Source organism: Rana temporaria, chromosome 1, assembly GCF_905171775.1.
Source record: "Rana temporaria chromosome 1, aRanTem1.1, whole genome shotgun sequence".
Taxonomy (NCBI): Eukaryota; Metazoa; Chordata; class Amphibia; order Anura; family Ranidae; genus Rana; species Rana temporaria.
Window position 1 is genome coordinate 519349155 of NC_053489.1, and position 23181 is coordinate 519372335.

At 42.7% G+C, this 23181-nt stretch overlaps 1 protein-coding gene across 1 annotated transcript in view; it reads left to right on the top strand.

Annotated features, from left to right (window-relative positions):
* Positions 1-23181, top strand: part of REELD1 (reeler domain containing 1) — a 77614-nt gene that overhangs the window by 27575 nt on the left and 26858 nt on the right. Inside the window, exons 2-5 of the mRNA XM_040331722.1 lie at positions 589-808; positions 13094-13316; positions 14230-14357; positions 21275-21554. Of these exons, the coding sequence (XP_040187656.1) occupies positions 589-808; positions 13094-13316; positions 14230-14357; positions 21275-21554 (851 nt within the window). The remainder of the gene's footprint in view (positions 1-588; positions 809-13093; positions 13317-14229; positions 14358-21274; positions 21555-23181) is intronic.

A 23181-nucleotide genomic window follows, 5' to 3' on the forward strand; every position in this document is an offset into this window, starting at 1 on the left:
CAGTAAAGCTGCAACTGCTCATGTTTTTTTTGCATTGTCTAAATAAATAAGTTTGACAGTGGAACTAATTTATAAAACCTTGAGCAAAAGTGGAGCAGGTAGGAATCCTAAGTTAATTATAAGTTGAAACCTCATAAATGGCCAAGTGCAACTGCTTCAGTATTCCACTTTTTTTCCATTGACCAGCATGTATACAATCTACACAAAATTCATAGCATTGTTTTTAGAACTATATACAAATGATTCTGCTATGTGCTGCCACCTAATGATCACATGCGGTATTGAAGTGAACAGATGCTTTATTTTTCATTCAGGTTTCATATTAAATTTCAATATTAATCATAATTTAAAATATTAACTGGAATTTTCTTGAACTTTAATCAAAACAAATAATAAAAAGATTAACTTAATTTGCATAACTTAGAAAATCATAGACTAGAAGCCAAAATAACATACAGAATAGAGACATATTTCCAACAGAGTTTAAATCAAATTGTCAGGTCAAAGCACATTTTGTAGTTCTTACTCTGATTGTGCAGCCAATTTAATGTTATCGGTAAACAGAAATGTATCCTTTTTCCAAATAAGGTAGAAGATAAGACACGGTCTTGGTGGCAGAGCTTGATATGGATGTGCATCTCCACTGGTTTGGTATCTTTCGCTGCTGCTTATTCTCATGGTGGAAGTCTTGCTGCTTGCTCTGACATGAGGCCCAAGCACATCCGAGCTCAGTCCCAGAACCCCAGGAAGAACTACATTACCATCCATACCAACCACTCCTTCTATCTACCTGGAGACAGTGTTCCTGGTAAGTAGCCTATATCTGAATTCAAATAATAGTTGTTAATTATATCAATGATACATGGTGTACACACACACACACACAGTTGAAGTGCCTACATTATATTCCAGGTAAAATTTGTATTGTATTTTTACCTAGAATATCATGTAGGCACAGAGAAAAGGGAAAAAAATAAAAAAATAGGGGGCTGAAATATTTTTCTTCTGCGATATCAAATTTGTTATCAGGCTTGTTCTTTTTGATGTACAATGTCTTAGTACTACTTGGAAATTAAACTTTTTATATTGGTGTTTCCCATGACTTTGACAATGTTTGTCATTGTGTTGCCTCTGGCTGTCACGGATTTCTATTTTTATTTTTTTTCTTGGATTCTGTTTTGTGCAGACTTTTTGGGTCTCAATTAACATATTTATGGAAAAAAGAAAAGCGTGTGTAAAAAAAGCTAGGAGTACAGGTTCAGGTATTAAAAATCACTTAAAAACCGGGCACTTTTACTCCTTTCCTGCCCAGGCCAATTTTCAGCTTTCAGCGCTGTCCCTCTTTGAATGTCATGCAACACTGTACACAAACTAAATTTTTACCATTTTGTTCACACAAATAGAGCCTTCTTTTGGTGGCATTTAATCACTACTGTTTATTTTTTATTTTTGCTTAATTGTTTCTGTTAGACTTGGTTCACACTGGGGCGAAACGCCAAACGGCTCAGCCGCCTGACGAGTCGCGTCCCATTAAATGCAATGGAACCGTTCTAATAGGAGCAACGTAAGTCGCTCCGACTTAGAAAAAGGTTCCTATACGACTTCGGGGGCGGCTCGGGGCGACCTGCATTGACTTCTATACAGAATTTGTTTTGCAAATCGCCTCTGAAGTCGTCCTCAGGACGACTTGCAGAGTCGCCCCCGAAGTCGTGCAGCTGCAGTGTGAACCGACTCTTAGATTACTTATTTAAAAAAAATGTATTTCTTCATGAACTTAGGCCAAACATGTATTCTGCTGCATTTCTTTGGTGAAAATAACCCAAATCAGTGTATTTAGTCTGTAGGAAAGTTATACAGTCCACAAACTATGGTATACATCTGAAAATTGATCAGTCCTCATATACTGTTGGCCTATCTCATTTCTTGAGGCCCAAAGATGTCAGGACTGTACATATATCCCCTAAATTATCTATTTTTGGAATGTACACAGTCCAATGTATTTAGTAAGAGGCATGGCATTTTTTTTTTTTTAAGCTGTCATTTTTTATTATAATTTTTGGGAAAATTACAATTAATTTTTTTCTTAACATACTGTCACCAGTACAGTACAGTGTCATAATATAACATGTGTGGCGGTGATCAAGGACACTAACTGGTGAAAGTACAAAAAAATTAAAATTTAAAACACACTTTGACCAGAGCAATATAATGTTACCATATTAACAATGTACTACTCTGGGAAGAGATCAGGGTTTATTTTTTTACACACTATGGGGCAGATCCACAAAGGTATTACGCCGGCGTATCTCTTGATACGCCGCGTAATTTAAAATTTTGCGCGTCGTATCTTTGTTTTGTATCTTCAAAACAAGATACGACAGCATCTCGGCTAGATCCGACAGGCGTACGTCTTAGGCTCCGTACACACGTCCGAGGAACTCAACGGGCAAAACACATCGTTTTGCTCGTCGAGTTCCTTGTGAAGCCGCCAAGGATCTCGGCGAGCCGAAATTTCCCATTGAACAACGAGGAAATAGAGAACATGTTCTCTATTTGGCCCGACGAGGTCCTCGTCGGTTTCCTCGGCGAAAAGTGTACACACGACCGGGTTTCTCGGCAGAATACGGCTCCCATCGAGTTTCTGGCTGAATTCTGCCGAGAAACTCGGTCGTGTGTACGGGGCCTCAGTACGCTGTCGGATCTAAGCTGTAATTTTTCGGCGGCCGCTAGGTGGCGTTTCCGTCGAATTCCGCGTCGAGTATGCAAATTAGCTAGTTACGGCGATCCACGAACGTACGTCCATCCGGCGCATTGTTTTTACGTTGTTTGCGTTCGGCTTTTTCCGGCGTATAGTTAAAGCTACTGTTATGAGGCGTACTCAATGTTAAGTATGGCCGTCGTTCCCGCCTCGCATTTTGAATTTTTTACGTCGTTTGCGTAAGTCGTTCGCGAATAGGAATTTGCGTAGAATGACGTCACCGTCATAAGCATTGGCTTGTTCCGGTTAAATTTCAAGCATGCACACTGGGATCCCCCCAGGGACTGCGCATGCGCAGTTAAAAAAAACGCAGTTCACGTCGGGTCACGACGTATTTACATAAAACACGCCCCCATTACATCCGTTTGAATCCCGCGCCCTTACGCCGCCAAAGATACACTACGCCGCCATAACTTACGGCGCAAATTCTTTGAGGATTCGAAATAAAATAAAAAAGTTACGGCGGTAACTTAGATACGATGCGCCCGGCGTACAGATGCGCCCTGTACGTGGATCTGCCCCTATGTTTGTATATAGCAATGGATTTCATTGCTATATGCAAGCACTTTACTGAATGAAATGGATTCGTTCTAGTTGTTTTGTTGTAATTACCTGCAATTGGTCACAGCGGATCACATGGCACAGATGAACCGTGATTAGCCCAGTCTGTACCATGGGATCACTGTGACCCAGCCAGTGACAGATTGCGCCACTGCGCGATGTGATCCGGAAGGACTTCATATGATGTCCACTCAGATCGAGGAGAGGTTTCTGCAGGCGTCATCCGCCCATAATGTGCTGTTGGTAAAGCCTCAGAGTCTTAGATTAGAACAGCTTGGACAAAGGTGACTAGTCTCTATTCCATCGTCTACATGAATGTAAGAAATTAGATGATAGCCATCATTCTCAGACCAGCACTAGTAAAATATTAATGGAGTTTGACTGATTGTTGGGGCAAACAACAGTTTTAGTTTTCTATTTTCTTTGTTTATTTTTTTTTTTTTTTTTTTTTTACATTAACCTTAATAAAACATCAAATCAAATCAAATCAACCATTTTTTTTTCTGTTGGAATGCAACAGTGATTTCTATATGGCAGTAACTCATATGATCACTAATCTGCAAAAGTATGCTGTATATTTTACTTTTGATAGAATAATAGAATTAAGGCATTTCATGAATATTCAGAAACAAGATGACCTCCTTTCACCCACACTTATACATAATGAGAATAAACATTGGTCAAGATGTAGCTTAGTACATTGCTGAATTAACTTGTGCAGCTGGCATCCTATATAATGATAGACGAATGAGTTCACCTCCTCACTCAGCAATGCTGCCAACTGCTAATTAACATCTGACAGCATTTGCTCTGTAGGTGTTGGCAAAAAATAATGTTTGCTGTTTGTTCTGCTAAATATATAGATGACACATCATTGTTCAGGACATCCCAAATCAATAACCATCTTTGCTTTAGGAACAGGTAGTGATCTCTGACAGTAAAGTACAGCAGGCAGCTACCCCCCACAGTTACTGCCAATGGCACACTGTGTCATTAGGGACAGCTTTACTTAGGAATCTGCAGCCATTACAGTAAAGATGGTCTAAGAATTTGTAAAAGACAGGCCATTGTGTTAACTGTGAGAACTTCTCCCACCCAACAGGTCTGATTTACTAAACTGAAAAGAAAGAGCACAGATAAACCATTAGGGTACTCATGTATGTGGACTTGAATGAGCATACGGAGCATGGCTGCTGATCCTATCTAACTGATCATACACTAATGTTCAAGGCACAAGTTGGTCTAATGCCGCCCTGGTCCAAGTTTGATCTTCACATTGAACACCTTGATACCATTATATGTATTTTGTTCTTATAAAATGCACTAAAACAGGCACACATAAAAAAAAAATTACGCAATTGTCTCACAAAGCAACAAAATGGGCACATGCCAAGTTAAGCAGCATGTCAGAAAACCCCACACACTATGCTGACACTGGGAAAAGGCAGTGTATATAGTGTATATAGAGGTGTTTACCACTGAAATCTATGTATCTATGTAAAATTGCTAACAGTGGTTAGATAAATTTAAAAACAGTAGAGGCATGCCACAGTTGGCATACATATGGGCACTGGAGCATACATTACATAGAAAAACACCCTTGTTAGTATATTCTGTGTACATATGATGTAGTCTATGCATGTATGTTTGTGCAAATTGTGGATTCATAGTATATTTCATGTGAGCATTGATGAGCAAGTGCATGCATGTAATATCTATCCAAAAAGTTACATTTGGATGTCAGATGTTCAAATTTATGTACCAAATCCTAATATTCAATTTACAAAACTTGGTTCCATTAGACTTTACCTGCTTGTCGACCAGCCACCGTCATTATACTGCGGCAGGTTGGCACAGCTGCGCGAATTGGCGTAGGTGTACATCGGGCGATTATAGAGCTATAGGGGGCGCACGTGGCCAAGCCGATGCACGTGGCCGGCGGCGGCGAGGTTTGCTGGCGACCCGTGATCGCTCCTTAGAGAACCAGAATGGAGATCTGTCAATGTAAACAGACAGATCCCTGTTCTGTCAGGAAGGTAGAGAGAGAGCTGCTGTTCCTAGTGATCAGGAACACCGATCTCTCTGTACTCCCAGTCAGTCCACTCCCCCCACAGTTAGAAACACCTCCCTAGGGAACATTTAAGCCCTCGATCGCTGCCTAGTGTTAACCCTTTCCCTGCCAGTGACATTTATACAGTAATCAATGGATATTTTTAGCTCTGGTCACTGTACAGATGTCAATAGTCCCAAAAAAGTGTCAAAAGTGTCCGATATGTCAGCCGCAATGTCGCAGTCGCGCTAAAAATTGCTGATCACCACCATTACTAGTTTAAAAAGAATTATATTAAAAATGCAAAAATATATCCCCTATTTATTAGACGCTATAAATTTTGCGCAAACCAATCAATATACATTTATTGTTTTTTTTTACCAAAAATATGTAGAAGAATACATATTAGCCTAAACTGATGAAGACATTTTTTTTTTTATTCTTTTTTTGGATATTTATTATAGCAAAAAGTTCAAAATATTTTAGTTTTTTTCAAAATTGTCATAGTTTTTTTGTTTATAGCTCAAAAAATAAAAAAATAAAACGCAGAGGGGATCAAATACTACCAAAAGAAAGCTCTATTTGTGGGGAAAAAATAACATAAATTTTGTTTGTGTACAACGTTGTATGACCGCACAATTGTCACAAAAAAATGACCTGGTCATTAAGGGGTAAATACTTCCGGGGCTGAAGTGGTTAACCGCTTGCTGACCGCTGCACGACTATTTACGTTGGCAGAATGACATGGCTGTGCATATGGACTTACTTGTACGTCCCCTTTATATCTTGTCATGAGCTCCGTGAGTGTGACCGTGGGTCCCGCGGACTCCATGTCCGCCGGGTGCCCGCAATCGCGTCACGGAGAGGCCGAACACAGAACCTGTGTAAACAAAGCATTTCCCTGTTCTGCCTTGTGACAGGACAGTGATCTACTGCTCGTGTCACTGGTAGCCCAGCCCCCCCGCAGTTAGAATCACTCCCTAGGACACACTTAACCCCCTTCCTAGCCCCCTAGTGGTTAACCCCTTCCCTGTCAGTGTCATTTACACAGTAATCAGTGCATTTTTATAGCACTGATCGCTGTATAAATGGCAATGGTCCCAAAATAGCATCAAAAGTGTCCAATGTGTCCGCCATAATGTCGCAGTCACGATAAAAATTGCAGATCGCCACCAATACTAATAAAATAAAAATATAAAAAAAATGCTATAATTCTATCTCCTATTTTGTAGATGCTATAACCTTTGCGCAAACCAATCAATATACGCTTATTGCATTTTTTTTAACCAAAAATATGTAGAAGAATACATATCGGCCTAAACTGTGTACATTTTTATATATATATATATATATATATATTTCTCTTTCGTTCATGGATGGAAACAGCCTTAATCTTGACATAGTGGGATAGCCTATCTTTAGGAGTGACTAGGCAGGAAGTGTTAACAACTTCAAAGCTGAACTGCCCCGCCCAGGGTGCGGTCCCACTGACTATATCCTCTCAGCCTGCACCAAGCAGTTCAGTTTTTTTCTGCCTAGTCTAGGAGAAGACATGGCTCTCTTCAGGCCTATGGCTTGGAGGCTTTTAGTTTGGATTCATTTTTTGGATTTTTTATTTATTTAAGTTTTTCCTGCGATCTTCGATCAACTGCTGACTAGGCGACAGGCTGGATCCCAGATCCTTGTATTCTTCCCAGTTTCGGCCATCGAGCGTGTGCCGACCTTAGCTGCACGCTGGGTCGTCCACGACATGCCCGTCGCTCTAAGGGTGGCCGGTGAGCTATACGCTCCAGGGCTTGCATAAGAACCGGTCTGCAGGGCCGAGTCACAGTAGCCTGGCCGACAGTCACCTCCATTATCATGCGGTAGATGCACTGTCCAGGATGCTTCCAGCATAAACCCACAGGAAGGGTAACCATAAGTCACTAAATCAGTGTATAAAGCTGCATACGAGGTTCTGTTTACCTGTGTGTCCTGCTCCATGCTGTCGGCGGCCATGTTTGGTGTATCCATGCTGTATTTATTTACTTGCACAATGTATAAAGCCGCATAAGAGATTCTGTCTTTCTGTGTGTCTTGCTCCATGCTGTCGGCGGCCATGTTTGGTGTGTCCATGCTGTATTTCTTTACTTGCACAATGTATAAAGCCGCATAAGAGATTCTGCTTTCCTGTGTGTCTTGCTCCATGCTGTCGACGCCCAGGTTGGTGTCCATGCTGTATTTCTTTTCTCACTGGCGACCATCTTCTTGTAGCTGCATTTTTCTGGCGATTTCTGCTGAGGTGTACTGACTGCTGCATTACTCTGCTGCGCCGTGGTTTTCTGTCCTGTTGGCCTCTAGTGTCAGATCAGCGGCCATTGGACCATGGATCAGACCATTTTAAAAATGGCAGATAAACAGATACATGCTGCGACTGAGCAGTCTGAAAGACTGACAAAAATCGCAGCCCCACAAACAGCCTTCGATCCCAGCTTTGGAGAGCACAGATTGACAGACACACTCTGCAGGCAGCAGCTCTGCTAGCTAAACCATCTATTTTGGTTCCTGGGTGGTGAGACCTCTGGGGGGGGAACCCCTTGTTTCTGCTGCAGCCAGGAGTGGTGGGTTACTTGGGGGTCCCTGTGTCAGGTGTGTGGACAGCATAGCGTCAGAAGCAGACGCTTTTTCCCCCGAGACACCTGAGCTGGCAATATATGCCCCTGCACCCGATTTATCGGTGGACCCTCCTGTGTCCAGATTAAACATGCTCCACCATACCAGTGGAGGGGACTCCCGCCTTCAAAGACCCTACGGACGAGAAAGCTGAGGCGATCACCCGCAACCTGTACACGGTAGTGTGTTGACGGTATTCCCAACCATAGTTGGGGCCCTGGTGTCTCAGACACTCACGGAAGGGGCAAAGATGCTGCTCAATGGTTTACAAGCGTCAGGCTTCCTCGAACAAGGTAGCCCTAGCTGACCTACTAGTACAAGGCCTAAAATTCATTTGTGAATCTGCCTTGGTCACTATTCCTCTGCTGGCCAGAGCTTCAGGTCAGGCGGTGGCGTTACGCCAACCAATCTTCCAAGAAAGCCCTGATGGACATGCCCTTTAAGGGCGACAGACTTTTGGACCTCCCCTGGATGACATAATTAAAGATGCTACAGGAGGTAGAGCACACTGCTCCCACAGTCCAAAAAGGGGGAAAGAGCCACGCGTAGGCAAGGGCCCTTCTTTACCGCACACAAGCGTTTTTTTCGTCTGCCCAGTACAGCGGGTAAAAGACCACAGGCCGATACAGCGCCTACTCAGGGACTGAGACGTCCCTGGTTTTGCAAACTCAACAAACCTGCAGACAAAGCTACGTCCGCATGAAGGTTTGCCCCCACCCATCTCTCAGGTGGGGGGACGTCTTCGCGAATTTGCGACCCGGTGAACATCTCAGGTCCCCGACCGGTGGGTTTGCAAAGTAGTGTGTTCAGGGTACAAGATAGAACTTCTATCTTGCCCACCAAACAGATTTTTTTCCCTCCAACCGCCAGCTACAACCGACTCATCAGGAAGCCCTATTTGGGGCAGTTCAAGACCTGCTGAAACGCGGGGTGGTTAATCCTGTCCCAGTACAGGATCGGTTTCAGGGGTTTTACTCCAATCTGTTCATAGTACCAAAGAAAGAGGGCGTTCGCCCAATTCTGGACCTCAGGGCCCTCAATTGCTTCATTGAAGGTACAAGATTCCGGATGGAATCGGTTTGCTCTGTCGTCACTGCCCTCCAGCCGGGGGACTTTCTGGCATCTTTGGACATCAGGGATGCCTATTTACATGTCCCCATATGCGCAAAGCATCAGAGACTTCTGCGCTTTGCGGTCGGGAAAGACCACTATTAATTTGTGGCTCTCCCCTTTGGCCTGGCATCGGCACCAAGGGTGTTCACCAAGGTGCTTGCCCCAATTCTTGCCCTACTAAGACAACGTGGCATCGCTGTTGTGGGCTACTTGGACGACCTGCTTCTGAGGGCCGCTTCAGCCTCAGAATTAGAGGTGAGCGTGTCTATAACATCAGACCCTCAGACACTTTGGTGGCTACTGAACATTCAGAAGTCAGTAATGGTACCGACTCAACGCCTAGTATATCTGGGATTGATTCTGGACTCCTCAGAGGCAAAGGTTTTCTTCCCTGTGGAAAAGTTGCAGACCCTTCGGGCTGCGGTGCGGTAGTTGACATCCCAGAAGGGTCATCACTCCGCTTTTGCATGCGAGTCCCGTGCCTCATGGTGGCGTCCTTCGAGGCGGTACCATAGGCGCAATCTCACACGCGAGTGCTACAGAAGGAAATTCTGTCCAGATGGGACAAGCGCCCATCATCCCTGGATTATCTAATCAGGGTAAGCCACTTGGTCAGGGCCTCCCTTGTTGGTGGCTGACCTCACCGGCACTTCTGTCAGGGAAGTCGTTCCTTCCTTTCACTGTATAGTCATCACGACGGACGCCAGCCTTACCGGTGGGGGAGTCTGGAGGGTTCAGTCGACCCAGGGTCGCTGGTCTCCAGAGGATTCCCATTTGCCGATCAAGGTCCTGAAACTTTGGGCTGTGCCTCTCCACATGGTCTCAGAGGCTACGAGGGCGTCCAGTCAGGATCCAGTCGGACAACGCCACGGCGGTGGCATATGTCAAGGAGGAACAAGTAGCTTGGCTTCGCAGAGTGGAGGCAGAGGGGATTCCTATGATCCTAATTGCTCTGGATTGGCCTCGGCGTCCTTGGTACGCCGATCTAGTGCGGCTAGTAGTAGACGTCCCTTGGCGTCTACCGCTGAGAGAGGACCTGCTGTCACAAGGTCCCATACTGCATCCTGCTTTACAGTCGCTGGCTTTAACGGCATGGCTATTGAAAGCCAGGTACTAAGAGACCGGGGCCTGTCGGATTCTGTGATTTCTACCATGAGGAAGGCTAGGAAGTTATCCTCTAGGAGGATTTATTATCGCACTTGGAGAGCTTACTTAGCCCTTTGCGAGGAAATTAAGTGGCTTATGCCATAAAGGGTCGGGCGCCTCCCTATCACGATGCATTCGACTAGGACAATGGTGCCTCTTGGGTTTTCTGACATCTAGTGTCTGTTTCCCAGGCGTGTAAGGCGGCGACCTGGTCGCCCGGCCACACTTTCACTAAACTTTACAAGTTAATGTGAGTGCATCTTCGGATGCTTCTTCGACCGCAAAGTTTTTGCAAGCGGCTGTTTAGAGTTACAAATCCTCAGTTGAGGAGCTCTGTTTTGTTTTGGGGTTAAGTTTAATTTTAGGCTTCCCACCCCTCATTTTGACACTGCTTTGGGACATCCAACTATGTCAAGATTAAGGCTGTGTCCATCCATGCTTCCTCAGGATCCATGCTACTTGATACTACATTGAACGGTTATCTATAAGATAATTAATTACTAGGGATGAGCCCAATTTTTGAGTTGAATGTAGACAATAGACCGGAAATGGTATTGTATTGCCGGAAACTTAAATGTAATTTCATTCTATTTTTTCCTTTAGAAATTACATTTTTGCTGCAGCATGTTCTTTACATGCTACACATGGTTTGCATACATACTTTTTAATTGCCGGCATGTTTTTTTTACATTCAGCTGTCATCAGGGAACCCACTGAAAGCTGATGAGTCATCCATTGTTAATGACGTGGCAGCCTGCTTCCTGACCGGCTGTCATGGAGATGCAATAATGTCTGGCAGCTTACCTTCTCTTCCATGTGTCCATTAGAGGCCTGACTCTCTTTCTGGCTGCCTTTTATCACCTCTCCTCCCTGTATGGCTCCACCCCAGGCCATCCCAGGAAGTCTATATTAACTAGTGCACTGCAGGTCTGCTTTGCTGTTCAACTTTGTCAGCTTGTGTTCCTGTCTGCCGTGTGCTATGTTAACCTTTCTGTGTACCGATTTTGGCTCGTTTCTGACTACTCCTGTTTGCCTGTGACCCTGACCTTTGGCCTGTCCCTTGGATACCCTCGTCTGCCTGTTGCCCCGACCTTGGCTTACCCATCACTATCCCTTGTGTCCTCAGTGGCTGCTTACCCTCTCTCCCTACGGAGCGTGACCTGGGGGACCCCAGGTTCCGCGACCTGGGTTCAGTTGCAGAGAAGGCCATCATCACCACTAGAGGCTCTGGTGAACCCCTACTGGACCTTAGACTCCGCGCCCTGGGGAATCTTGGGCTCACGTTTCCTGTCCATCCGCAGCAGTCTGCTACTGGGTTCACTACCTTGCGGTGCACCCCTGTCTCCGACGGGGTGCATTTGTCACCTGGCCACAGGTGACCTGACACCGGCTCCTTGGCAACCAGCTCAATGCGATAAATTACTGCATTAAACTGATTTACCACAAGCATTTTTTTGGCAGTTATTTAATGCTCAGCTAATTGACCCCTATGCCCCTTAAATTTTTTTACTGCACCCCCAGATCAGGTAGGCTAGATCTGACCCAGATATATACACAAAGAGAAAGGAAGACACCACATGAGTGTAAACCATTCATTTTTCTGGTTACTTCATAGGGTATACGCCATAGCCGCAGACATGCTCCCATACCTGTTTATCTCGCTGATTAAAGTACACTTCTAGACAGCAAGCTTCCCCTTTCAAATTGGCACCATAGCATTTATGATCCCTTATAAAGGACTGCCCATCATTGGTTTCCCGCCCCCCCCCCCACAGCTTCGCCTCTTATTCATGCAATGCATGGGCATAGTGATAGGCCGCACTCTCCGAAAGTGCCACTGACAATTTCGGGAACAAAAAATGGACATAACATCATTGTCAATGTCCCACCACACACTCCCCTGAATCTGACCGGCGGCCCAGCCGCTAAACTCGGCCCTGCACACCGCCGGAGTCAAATGGGGGAGATAAAGGAAGAAGGGATGAGATCAAGGGAGAGAACAGCAACAGTCCAACACAAGAAAGACATCCACAACATGAACCCAAACAAAACACCACATGCTGTAACAACACATTACCATATGTCTGGTGATGTTTTTTGTCTTTCTTTTCTCCTTTCCCAACCCCCCAGTTTGCCATTACGCAACCAGATATTTGTTTCATGTTTATATATTTATATAAAAAATTGTGTTTTACAAATATTGTTACCACTCTCTTTGGTGGCACACTTAGGCCCTTTTCACACTGAGGCGTATTTCAGGCATTTTAGAGCTAAAATAGCGCATAAATAATGCCTGAAATAATCCTGCCCCAGTATTCTCAATGTAAAAGCCAGAGAGCTTTCACACTGAGGCGATGCGCTGGCAGGAGGAAAAAAAATCTCCTGCAAGCAGCATCTTTGGAGCGGTATAGGAGCGGGGTGTTCACCGCTCCTATACCGCTCCTTCCCATTGAAATCAGTGGGAAACCTCTGCAGAGGCGCATTGCCGGCGGCATTAACCCTTTTTCGACCGCTAGCGGGGGTAATATCGCGGTAAATACGACGGTATAGCGGTGCTAAAAATCTTGCCGCTATACCGCCACCGCATTTCACATGCCCAGTGTGAAAGGGGCCTTAAAGTCCAATTGTATTCCGTTCTCTCCTCCCAACATTCTTGTGGAGTTGTGGGTGGGAGTTTTTCATTTAATATTAGATTTGAACACTGGTAAAATAGATAGGTGTGTTTGTGTTAATGTATACAGTATATATGTGTAGTATGTGTATCTGTGTGCATGTTTAAATGTATATTTACTTTTTTCCTTTTCCTTTGGCAGTAACAGTAAGAAGCACCAGGGATTTTATGGGCTTTTTCCTTCAAGCTCGTAGAGTATTGAATGACCAAGTTGCTGGATCCTTTGTGTTTATTCCACCTGGCTCTAAGCTATTGCGCTGCTTTGAAGATGGAGACACAGTGACCCATTCAGACAAGTCCTTGAAAAGAAATCTGTCTTTTGTGTGGAAGTCACCCGATCAGCCGGTTGGAGACATTAAATTCTTGTGAGCGTTCCTAAAACACTCTCCGTTTAAGAAATTCTTTCCTGTAGTTTATAGGCATCTAAAAATAATTTAGTCCCCAATGAAGAAACTATTTGTTCTTTTTTTCCCCTCAAAAGTCTGCTTGTAAAACATTATAATGATGTGCTTACCTTATATCATTTTGTTCTAAAAGTGATGATTTTTTTATTTTGTGTGCAGGAATATGTTAGATGTTTTTTCAAATCACACGTTTGCAGTGAACCTGCTTTACATATTTAAACTATTTAAAAGAATTAATGTACAACAAACTACATTTTATCTAGAACAAAAATATTACTAGCAAGATTATCTACAGTGAAAAGAGAGGACATTAGCTGGGCTGACTGTGGGCCAATGTCTATGGCAGTAGGCCAAGGGGACACCAGAAAACCACAACACTTACAAATTGTTATTTCTTTTTCCGTATTTTACTTCCCACTTGTGGGCAAATAAGGCTACAGAACTGTAAGGGAAAGGGGATAATTTCCTTCCTTTGTTTGGTGGTCTCTGGTCTCTCTGTGTGTGCATGACTTGGGGGCAGCATCCAAACCAGCTGTGATGTTTAGGTGGTAAAAGGTCTGGCCTAGGTGAGAAAAAAATTGTCCCTCTAAGGGCACCTTTAATCATACATGAAATACTATTGTTTAGCAGGTGAGACATATCCCATGCTTATATTTCATGTGTGTATTTGGCTGTTGGCTAAATGTAAGCATTTTTATTTTACCTAGATCTAAATATCAGAAGGTAGGCATAATATTTGTATCATAGGCACGAAATACACATTCACCACCCAGGGATACAATTTTTTCTTTTATAAAGTTCTTTTTATGTCACACAGGTCAGTTGTCTGCAAAAGAACTGAGAGAATTACAATTGTTGTTCCTCTCCTTAACAGTGTATCAGTAGTTCAGTCATACTTTGTTTACTGGGCACGAATTGAGTCTGCCATTGTGTCTGGTCACATGCTGAGGACGACTTCAGAGATCTCAGAAATCTCAGATATGGAAACAACTTCAGTTCTTGGTAAGTTAATTCACCAAGTCAGTAAACATAACTATATCATTATATTAGAATAACTTCTGACAATATATCTTTGTATTGTATGATACTAAATTATTTTCTATTCTGATCATGAATTAGTATACTTTTGCTAATATAATGCAGACGCTACTTTAACTTAGATTTATAATGCAAAAAGTTACAGCAATAGTTTTTGTAAGAGCAGCTCTGGCATATAAAACACATGAGCACAAATCTGTCTGTGACCATAGATTATAAAACCTACTGATGAAATAAAGTGGATCTCCACCCTGCCCTTCTTCCTGCACATTTAAGGTACTCGTCCACCCAGAGGATCCAGTATTGTCCTGCTGAGTTCTGCTTCTAAACCTGCCCCATCAACCCCCTCGGCTCGATCGCGTGCCACCATCCTCTTGGGTAATGTCATTGGGTAGCTGCCAGCTCTTCTCCTTTCTTAATGAAGGACTATGCCTCCTGGGATATGTGACGTACATAGCCCAGGAGGCACAGTGAGCAAAGTGCACGTCATTTGCCTAGGCCCAATTGGTACAGCGGAGAGGAGGAGGGGTGGAGGGGAGGCAACATCCTATTGAGGGTGAAGATATCCTTTAATGTATATGTGAATTTGATCACTAAAATCCCATATAAACTTTAATTTGGTTCAATGTTTTAATATTTAAAGGATTATTTTAACTTTATCAAATACATCTCATGTATTGCAGTACGTTAACATGCAGTGCATCATTTTTGTAGAAAAATGCTTACTTTTAATGCTGCTTAGTTCCTTGCCCTCCCCTTGCCGTCCTGCAAATGGCAGAAGGTATTGAGCGTTGGATATGCAACCCAGTACCTTCTGCAATTGCAAGACGTGGGCAATGGAATAAGCAGTTTAAAAAGTTATTTTACAAAAAGACTGTACTCACATACATGTGTCAAATACTATAGTATAGTAATGTAGTTTGCTGATGACATCACTTTAGTTGGACTTATACAAGATAATGACAAGACAGCTTATAGGCAGAAAATTCAACATTTGGTGGAGTGGTGTAGAGAAAATTATTTAAAGTAGCATTCCATTTAAATCCTAACTGTATCTAAATCTACCCCCTCCCCCATTCTAAGCCCATTATAACTACCTTGTAAAAGGAAAGCTGTATATACTTACCTACAGTGAGGGAAAAGGTATTTGATCCCCTGTTGATTTACAACAAAAATATCCAGAAAAATGCATTTCAACAAAGTTATAAACTGATTGAGTGAAATAAGTATTTGACCCCTTCTCAAAACATGACTTATTACTTGGTGGCAAACCCCTTGTTGACAATCACAGAGGTCAGACGTTTCTTGCAGTGGTTCACCAGGTTTGCACACACCAGGATTTTGTTCCACTCCTCTTTGCAGATCCTCTCCAAGTCATTAAGGTTTCGAGACTGACGTTTGGTAACTCGAACCCTCAGCTCCCTCCACAAATTTTCTATGGGATTAAAGTCTGGAGACTGGCTAGGCCCCTCCAGGACTTTAATGTGCTTGTTCTTGAGCCAATTATTTGTTGCCTTGGCCGTGTGTTTTGGGTCATTGTCATGCTGGAATACCCATCCACAACTCATCTTCAATGCCCTGGCTGAAGGAAGGATGTTCTCACCCAAGATTTGATGGTACATGGCCCCGTCCATTGTCCCTTTGATGCAGTGAAGTTGTCCTGTCCCCTTAGCAGAAAAACACCTCCAAAACATAATGTTTTCACCTCTACGGTGGGGATAGTGTTCTTGGGGTCATAGGCGGCAGTCCTCCTCCTCCAAATTGAGTTGATGACCATGGGCTTGATTTTAGTCTCATCTGACCACAACACTTTTACCCAGTTCTCCTCTGATTTATTCTAATGTTCATTAGCAAACTTCAGATGAGCCTGTGCATGTGCTTTCTTGAGCAGGGGGACCTTGTGGGCGCTGCAGGATTTCAGTTCAGCATTGCCTAGTGTGTTACCAATTATGGTCTTGGCTGCCTTGAGATCATTGACAAGATTCTCCCATGTAGTTCTGGGCTTATTCCTCACTGTTCTCGTGATCATTGAAACTCCATGAGGTGACAGCTATTTTGTGTTTTTTCGATTTGCTAATAATTGCACCAACTGTGTCATCTTCTCACCAAGATGCTTGGCTATAGTCTTGTAGCCCATTACAGCCTTATGTAGGTCTACAATCTTGTCTCTGACATCCTTGGACAGCTCTTTGGTCATGGCCTTGGTGGACAGATTGGAATCTGATTGATTGCTTCTGTGGACAGGTGTCTTTTACATAGGTAACAAACTGAGATTAGGAGCACTGTCTTTAAGAGAGTGTTACTAATCTCAGCTCTTTGCCTGTATGGAAGACACCTGGGAGCCAGATATCTTGCTGACTGATGAAATACGTATTATTTTACTCATGAAAATGCAAATCAATTTAGAACTTTTTTTAATGCTTTTTTTCTGGATATTTTTGTTGTTAATCTGTATCTTACTATTAAAATAAACCATTCAAATCATTCAAATTATAGACCGATCATTTCTTTGTTAGTGGGCAAAGGTACAAAATCAGCAGGGAATCAAATACTTTTTTCCCTCACTGTATGCTGAAGGCACCGCAGTCCAGTCACATGATCAGTTCCCAGTCACGTCAGTGTAGAGGGACACCTGAAACAGATACCCCATAGTAAGCCTATGGGTGACATACTCGCCCAGGCTCTGCAGCCATTGTCAGGAATCTCTCCTATTCACTGAAGCTGATCTTGTGACCAGACCGGAGCGCCTTCAGAATAGAAAAGTACAGAGATCTTTCTTTTACAGGGTAGTTCGAATAAGCTTAGAACGGTGGGCACAGGTTTAGGTATAGTTAGGATTCGACTGGAATGCTACTTTAATACTAAATATTGCAAAAAATAAAGAAAGAATTGGAGATTATTGGATTATTATATCAAGAAAGATCAATCATTCACTGGTATACTGTACTGTGTAAACGTTTTAGGCAGGTGTGAAAAAATGCTGTAAAATAAGAATGCTTTCAGAAATAGAAGCGTTAATAGTTTATTTTTATCACTAAACAAAATGGAAAGTAAATGAACAGAAGAGAAATCCAAAACAAATCAATATTTGATGTGACCACCCTTTACCTTAAAAACAGCATCAATTCTTCAGTTCTTCTAGGTACACTTTCACACAGTTTGTTAAGGAACTCGGCAGGTAGATTGTTCCAAACCTCTTGGAGAACTACCCACAGTTCTTCTGTGGATGTAGGCATCCTCAAATCCTCCTGTCTCTTCATTTAATCCCAAACAGACACTATATTGAGATCAAGGCTCTGTGGGGGCCAGACCATCACTTCTAGGACTACTTTATCTTCTTTACACTAAAGATAGTTCTTAATGACATTGGCTCTATGTTTAGGGTCAGTGTCCTACTGTAGAATACATTTGGAGCCTATCACTCACCTCCCTGATGGTATGGAATGATGGTTAAGTATCTGCCTGTATTTCTCAGCATTGAGTTCCTTCAAAAACTGTGTGCAATTACACCTAGAAGAATTGATGCTGGTTTGAAGCCAAAGGGTGGTCACACCAAATAATAATTTGATTTATATTTTTCTTTTTTTGTTTCTTTTTTATTCTTTATTTTCCTTTTTCTTTCCCTTTTAAAAAAAACAAACAAACAGGGTATATAAATATTACATTACAATTTTGAAGTTGGCTAATATCTCATATACTATTCAAATTATATATTTTTTACACATATAATACATCAAAAAAGAAAAAAAAAATACATCAAAAAGGCCTTTTTGAATTCCAATTTAGAGGGCAATTAATAACATATATACTATTCCTTCTTTAAATTATATCTATTTTACCCCTATGATTACACCCAAAGGCCTTAATTAATCCATATATTTTGCTCATTTTAATCTCTTATTTTAGCCACTTCTTCCTTTAACTCATTTTTTTCTCCAACCCTGTTTCCCTTCCTCCGTTCCCTAGCCCCTTATCCCATCCTCAAGACCCCAGTCTCCCCCACTCCCCACTTCCACTATACATGGAAAAAATGGGAAGAACGGGAGAAGAAGAAAAAAAAAAGTACTGTTGTGACCTCTGGTGCATTATGTCCAAAATACCTTCCTTTTACTCTCTCCCTACCGGGCTAATTATTATCCTTACTCCATTAATAGCTATTTACCTTCTTCTGATTGTACAAATATCTCTCATGGTGCCCATATTATTTTAATTTGTTCTTTTCTATCTATCGTCATTGGCAGAAGTTTCTGCATTATTCCTACTCTTCTAACTTTATTGAGCCACATTGAGATTGAAGGTGCTTTTGGATCCTTCCAATTTATTGCGATGCAGCTTTTTGCCACATTTATCAAATGGCACAAGACTGAATTCATATATCTTTTGGATGGGATTTGTGTATAGTGTAACAGGAAAAAGCTGGGTCCTCTGAAATCTGATACTCAGTAAATGTTTGAGTAATACTCTGCACTGTCTGCCAGAATTAATCTTTACTTTTACTAAAGCCCTGGGTCCCGCATACACTCCCGCTATCCACTGTACCATCCGCTCACCCAGACCTATTTGTTTTAGGACCCCTAACATAAATTTCCAGTTTACTCTGATTTATATTTTTCTTCTGTTCACTCACTGCATTTTGTAAATTGATAAAAATAAACCAATAAAAAATATATTTTTGAAAGAATTCTTATGTTACATTTCTTCGCACCTGCCTAAAACTTTTGCACAGTACTGTATATAGGTGGTGAGGAGGTGGAAAAAGGGTGGACACTATTGCATTTTTGGGGTTATACTGCAAATGAGTTGTCATGGTCTCAAAATGCTTGTTTACTAGGGGAAAAAGGGTAGCAGAGGTTGGTTTTCCTTATTAATTTGAAACAAGCTGAATTGTCCTTAAGGCTTCTGGCTAATTTATATAATTGCAAAACTGAGTGCATTCTTCTCCACTGTGATGTAGTCTGATATGCCAGTTGCAGGGTGGAGGATAAGAAGTGTCTTGCTCATGTGGTGAAAAAAGGACAGCATATCATAGGTACAGATCTACTGAATTTAAATACAGCATATCAGCTGATTAAAAAAAAAGAGCAAAATCTATTAGTAGTGATCCAACCCATCTAGGTTACAGTGTGTTTGCTGCATTGCCGGTGTTCTGACGAAAAATGCTTCTTGTCGAATAATGCCCACCCTGTACTGCATAAGCTCAGCAAATGCATAGTACGGAGCCGCCGAAAGCTGCGTTCCTGATGCTCAAGCAAGTCTGCAAGGGGCGGACTTGTTCATGATGGGCGGATGGCAACAGAAGGGGGCGTATTTTGTAAAGATGGGCAGTGCTGTTAAGATGGAGGTGGCATTTATCACAAAACTCTAACACATCACCTAAACAAATATATCTCTGCTATTCCTCCTACACAAGTTAAGGGCAACATGCGTAGGAAGAATAGCAGAGATATATTTGTTTAGGAGATGTGTTTGAGTTTCGTGACAAAATCAGCCCCCATCTTAACAGCACTACCCATCATTACAAAACATGCCCCGTTCTGTTGCCATCCGCCCCTCACACGCTCCCATCATGAATACATGATGCAGAGTTGCACGAGCATCGGGAGCGTGCAGGAACGTGTGGCACAATGTCATCTTTTAGGCGCAGGAGCCGTGTACAGTTTATTCTAAATTACGATGTTTGGACATTTTCGTCAGCTATGTAATGCGCATGTGCTGCGCCTGCGCAGTACTGGGCGGGCATTATTCGATGGGGGGAATTTCTCGCCACAACACAAGCAGTGAAAATCAAAGGCGCAGCTTGAAGTTTGTGGACCCGATGCAAAAGTTGTCCTGGGGCCTGCCCCTTCCACTGCGCGTCAAGATACTCCCATTACGCGCCAAGATACTCCAAGTGGCTAAATAGTTATTTCAGAAATGTATGTACATATTGAGAGGGTAGTTCAAAATATTTTGTAGAAACCATCCTAGTAATCACATGACCTTGTAATTTCCCCCCATACTAGTAATGACATGACTTCACCCCCATTCTAGTAATGACATGAACTTTCCCCCCATCCTAGTAATGACATGACCTTGTCTTCCCCCCCCCCCCTATCCTATTAATGACATGACCTCACCTCCCCCGCCATCCTAGTATTGACTTGACGCCCCCCTATCTTAGTAATGACATGTCCCCAGCCAATGAGAGCAGAGGAAGGGTGTGGACTGGGGAGAAGGCCAACAACTGGAAGCTCATTACTGGATTATAGGACTTGACTGGGGTCTTAGGGGACACAAGGTAACTGGAGCTGGACTCCAGCTCTGGGATTGTGTGGAGGAAATCAAATGTAACATGACAGCAAGGAGCAGAGCTGTGGGCCCCCTGGAGCTAGAGACAGGTTCACAATTGCGACCCCTGATGCTACGCCCATGGTAAAAACACATAGGACACTTAAAATTCAAACTAATTGCGTAATTAGTGTAATTTTTTTGTGTATTTTTTTCCCTAGAGCTGTACTGTTTATAAAACCACCAGGCACACAGATTTAGGACTTCTGTGTGAATTAATGGTATTTAAACGCTTACTAACTTCAGTGGGGTTGAGATTTGGCATTCAAACTTTAGTAAAATTTGACAAACCCATCTCCAACCGAACCCAGGTATGTTCCACCAATCCCTATTTCTGGCCTGTTATATAATATAATAAGTTAATTATATTGTTGTTTTTGTCATTGTTTTACTATATGTTGTAAATACTAATTTTAACAAAAAAGGAAAACGAGTTGCATTTGAGTTAAAGAGAACTAAGCAAAGGAAGTAGGCTAAAGTAAAAAATGTATATTGTAATCATAATTTATTTTGCCAAAAGATATTTAATGATATTATTACCATTCTTCCAACAGAATCAAGAAGTTCTAGCCCATTGCCTTATACAGGGGTGCCATTTTTAATCAGTTCTTCTAAAACCAAGCCACCAGAAACTCTGCTCTACACTATATCAGGAAAAGGCAAACATACTCCGTCTGATGTCCTCTCTAGTAGTAGTGCATCAACATCTGTTGTGGCGTCCACCAAAAAGGTTCCTGCATCTAGAATGGACTCATCCTTTAAGTTTCCTGTGTCAACAGCTCCTCAGACTTTATCATCACAGAAAAGGACATTAAATCACAGCACTGAAAGCAGGTGGGGGAGTATACTAACCTGCAAAGAGTTATATTAATCTACATCACTTTCACCAAGCTAGGCATCGAATGTTTTAGTTACATGTCTTATGCTTATTAATGAATAATCACCCAAACATTATGTATTTAATTCTGTATTTATATATATTTATTTTAGTTTTGGATGTACTGAGGCAGAGCTTTATACCCCATCAGATCTGAATTTTTCTCCATGAACTTGCCAGGGATTTCTCTCCCCCTACCACTAATAAGTAGCCAGTCAGTTCCCGGCATACAACCACTTCCCTTCTATGCCATCGTCTCAAAAATAGGGATGAGCTTTGAGTTCGAGTCGAACTCATGTTCGACTCGAACATTGCCTGTTCGCCTGTTCGGCGAACAACGAACAATTAGGGGTGTTCGCGGCAAATTCGAAAAGCCGCGGAACACCCTGTAAGTCTATGGGAGAAATCTAAAGTGCTAATTTTAAAGGCTAATATGCAAGTTATTGTCCTAAAAAGTGTTTGGGGACCTGGGTCCTGTCCCAGGGGACATGTATCAATGCAAAAAAAAGTTTTAAAAACGGACGTTTTTTTTCGGGAGCAGTGAATTTAATAATGCTAAAAGTGAAACAATAAAAGTGAAATATTCCTTTAAATTTCGTACCTGGGGGGGGGGAGGGGGGTGTAAAGTTAGCATGTGAAATAGCGCATGTTTCCAGTATTTAGGACTGTCCCTGAGCAAAGTGTCATTTCTGGAAGGAAAAAAAGTATTTTAAAACCGGCTTTGCGGCTATAATGAATTGTCGGCTCTGGCAATTCAGAGCAAATTCATTCATAAAAAAATAAATAAATAGCGTGGGGGACCCCCCACATTTCATTACAAGGCCCTTCAGGTCTGGAATGGATATTAAGGGGAACCCCGCTGTCAATTTAAAAAAAAATGATGTGGGGTTCCCCCCAAATATCCATTCCAGACCCTTCAGGTCTGGTGTGGATTTTAAGGTGGGAACTCCACCCCAAATTTAAAAAAAATGGCGTGGAGTTCCCCCAAAAATTCACACCAGACCCCTTATCCGAGCACGTTAACCTGGCCGGCCGCAGAAAAGAGGGGGGGACAGAGTGTGGCCCCCCCTCTCCTGAACCGTACCAGGCCACATGCCCTCCACATGGGGAGGATGTCCCCATGTTGATGGGGACAAGGGCCTCATCCCCACAACCCTTGCCCGGGGGTTGTGGAGGGCTTATCAGAATCTGGAAGACCCCTTTAACAAAGGGGACCCCCAGATCCTGCCCCTCCCTATGTGAATTGGTAATGGGGTACATTGTACCCCTACCATTTCACGAAGCAATTGTAAATAGTTTAAAAAAAACACACACACACACACACCGTAGAAAAAAGTCCTTTATTAATAAAAAAAAAAGAAAAAAAAATCCAGCGGTGACACTTGTTCCCGGCTTCCTGCTCCAACGTTGTCTGTATCCAGCGACGGGTGTGGGTGATCTACAGTCCAGCGATGAGAAGATCCATCCATGCAGGGCGCAACATTGCCGACCTCCTCTCACCGCTGGACACAGCCCAGTGAATGAGCAGCTGAAGCTGTGACATTTCTTTTATAAGGGAGGCGGGGCCACCCGTCACGTGACCTG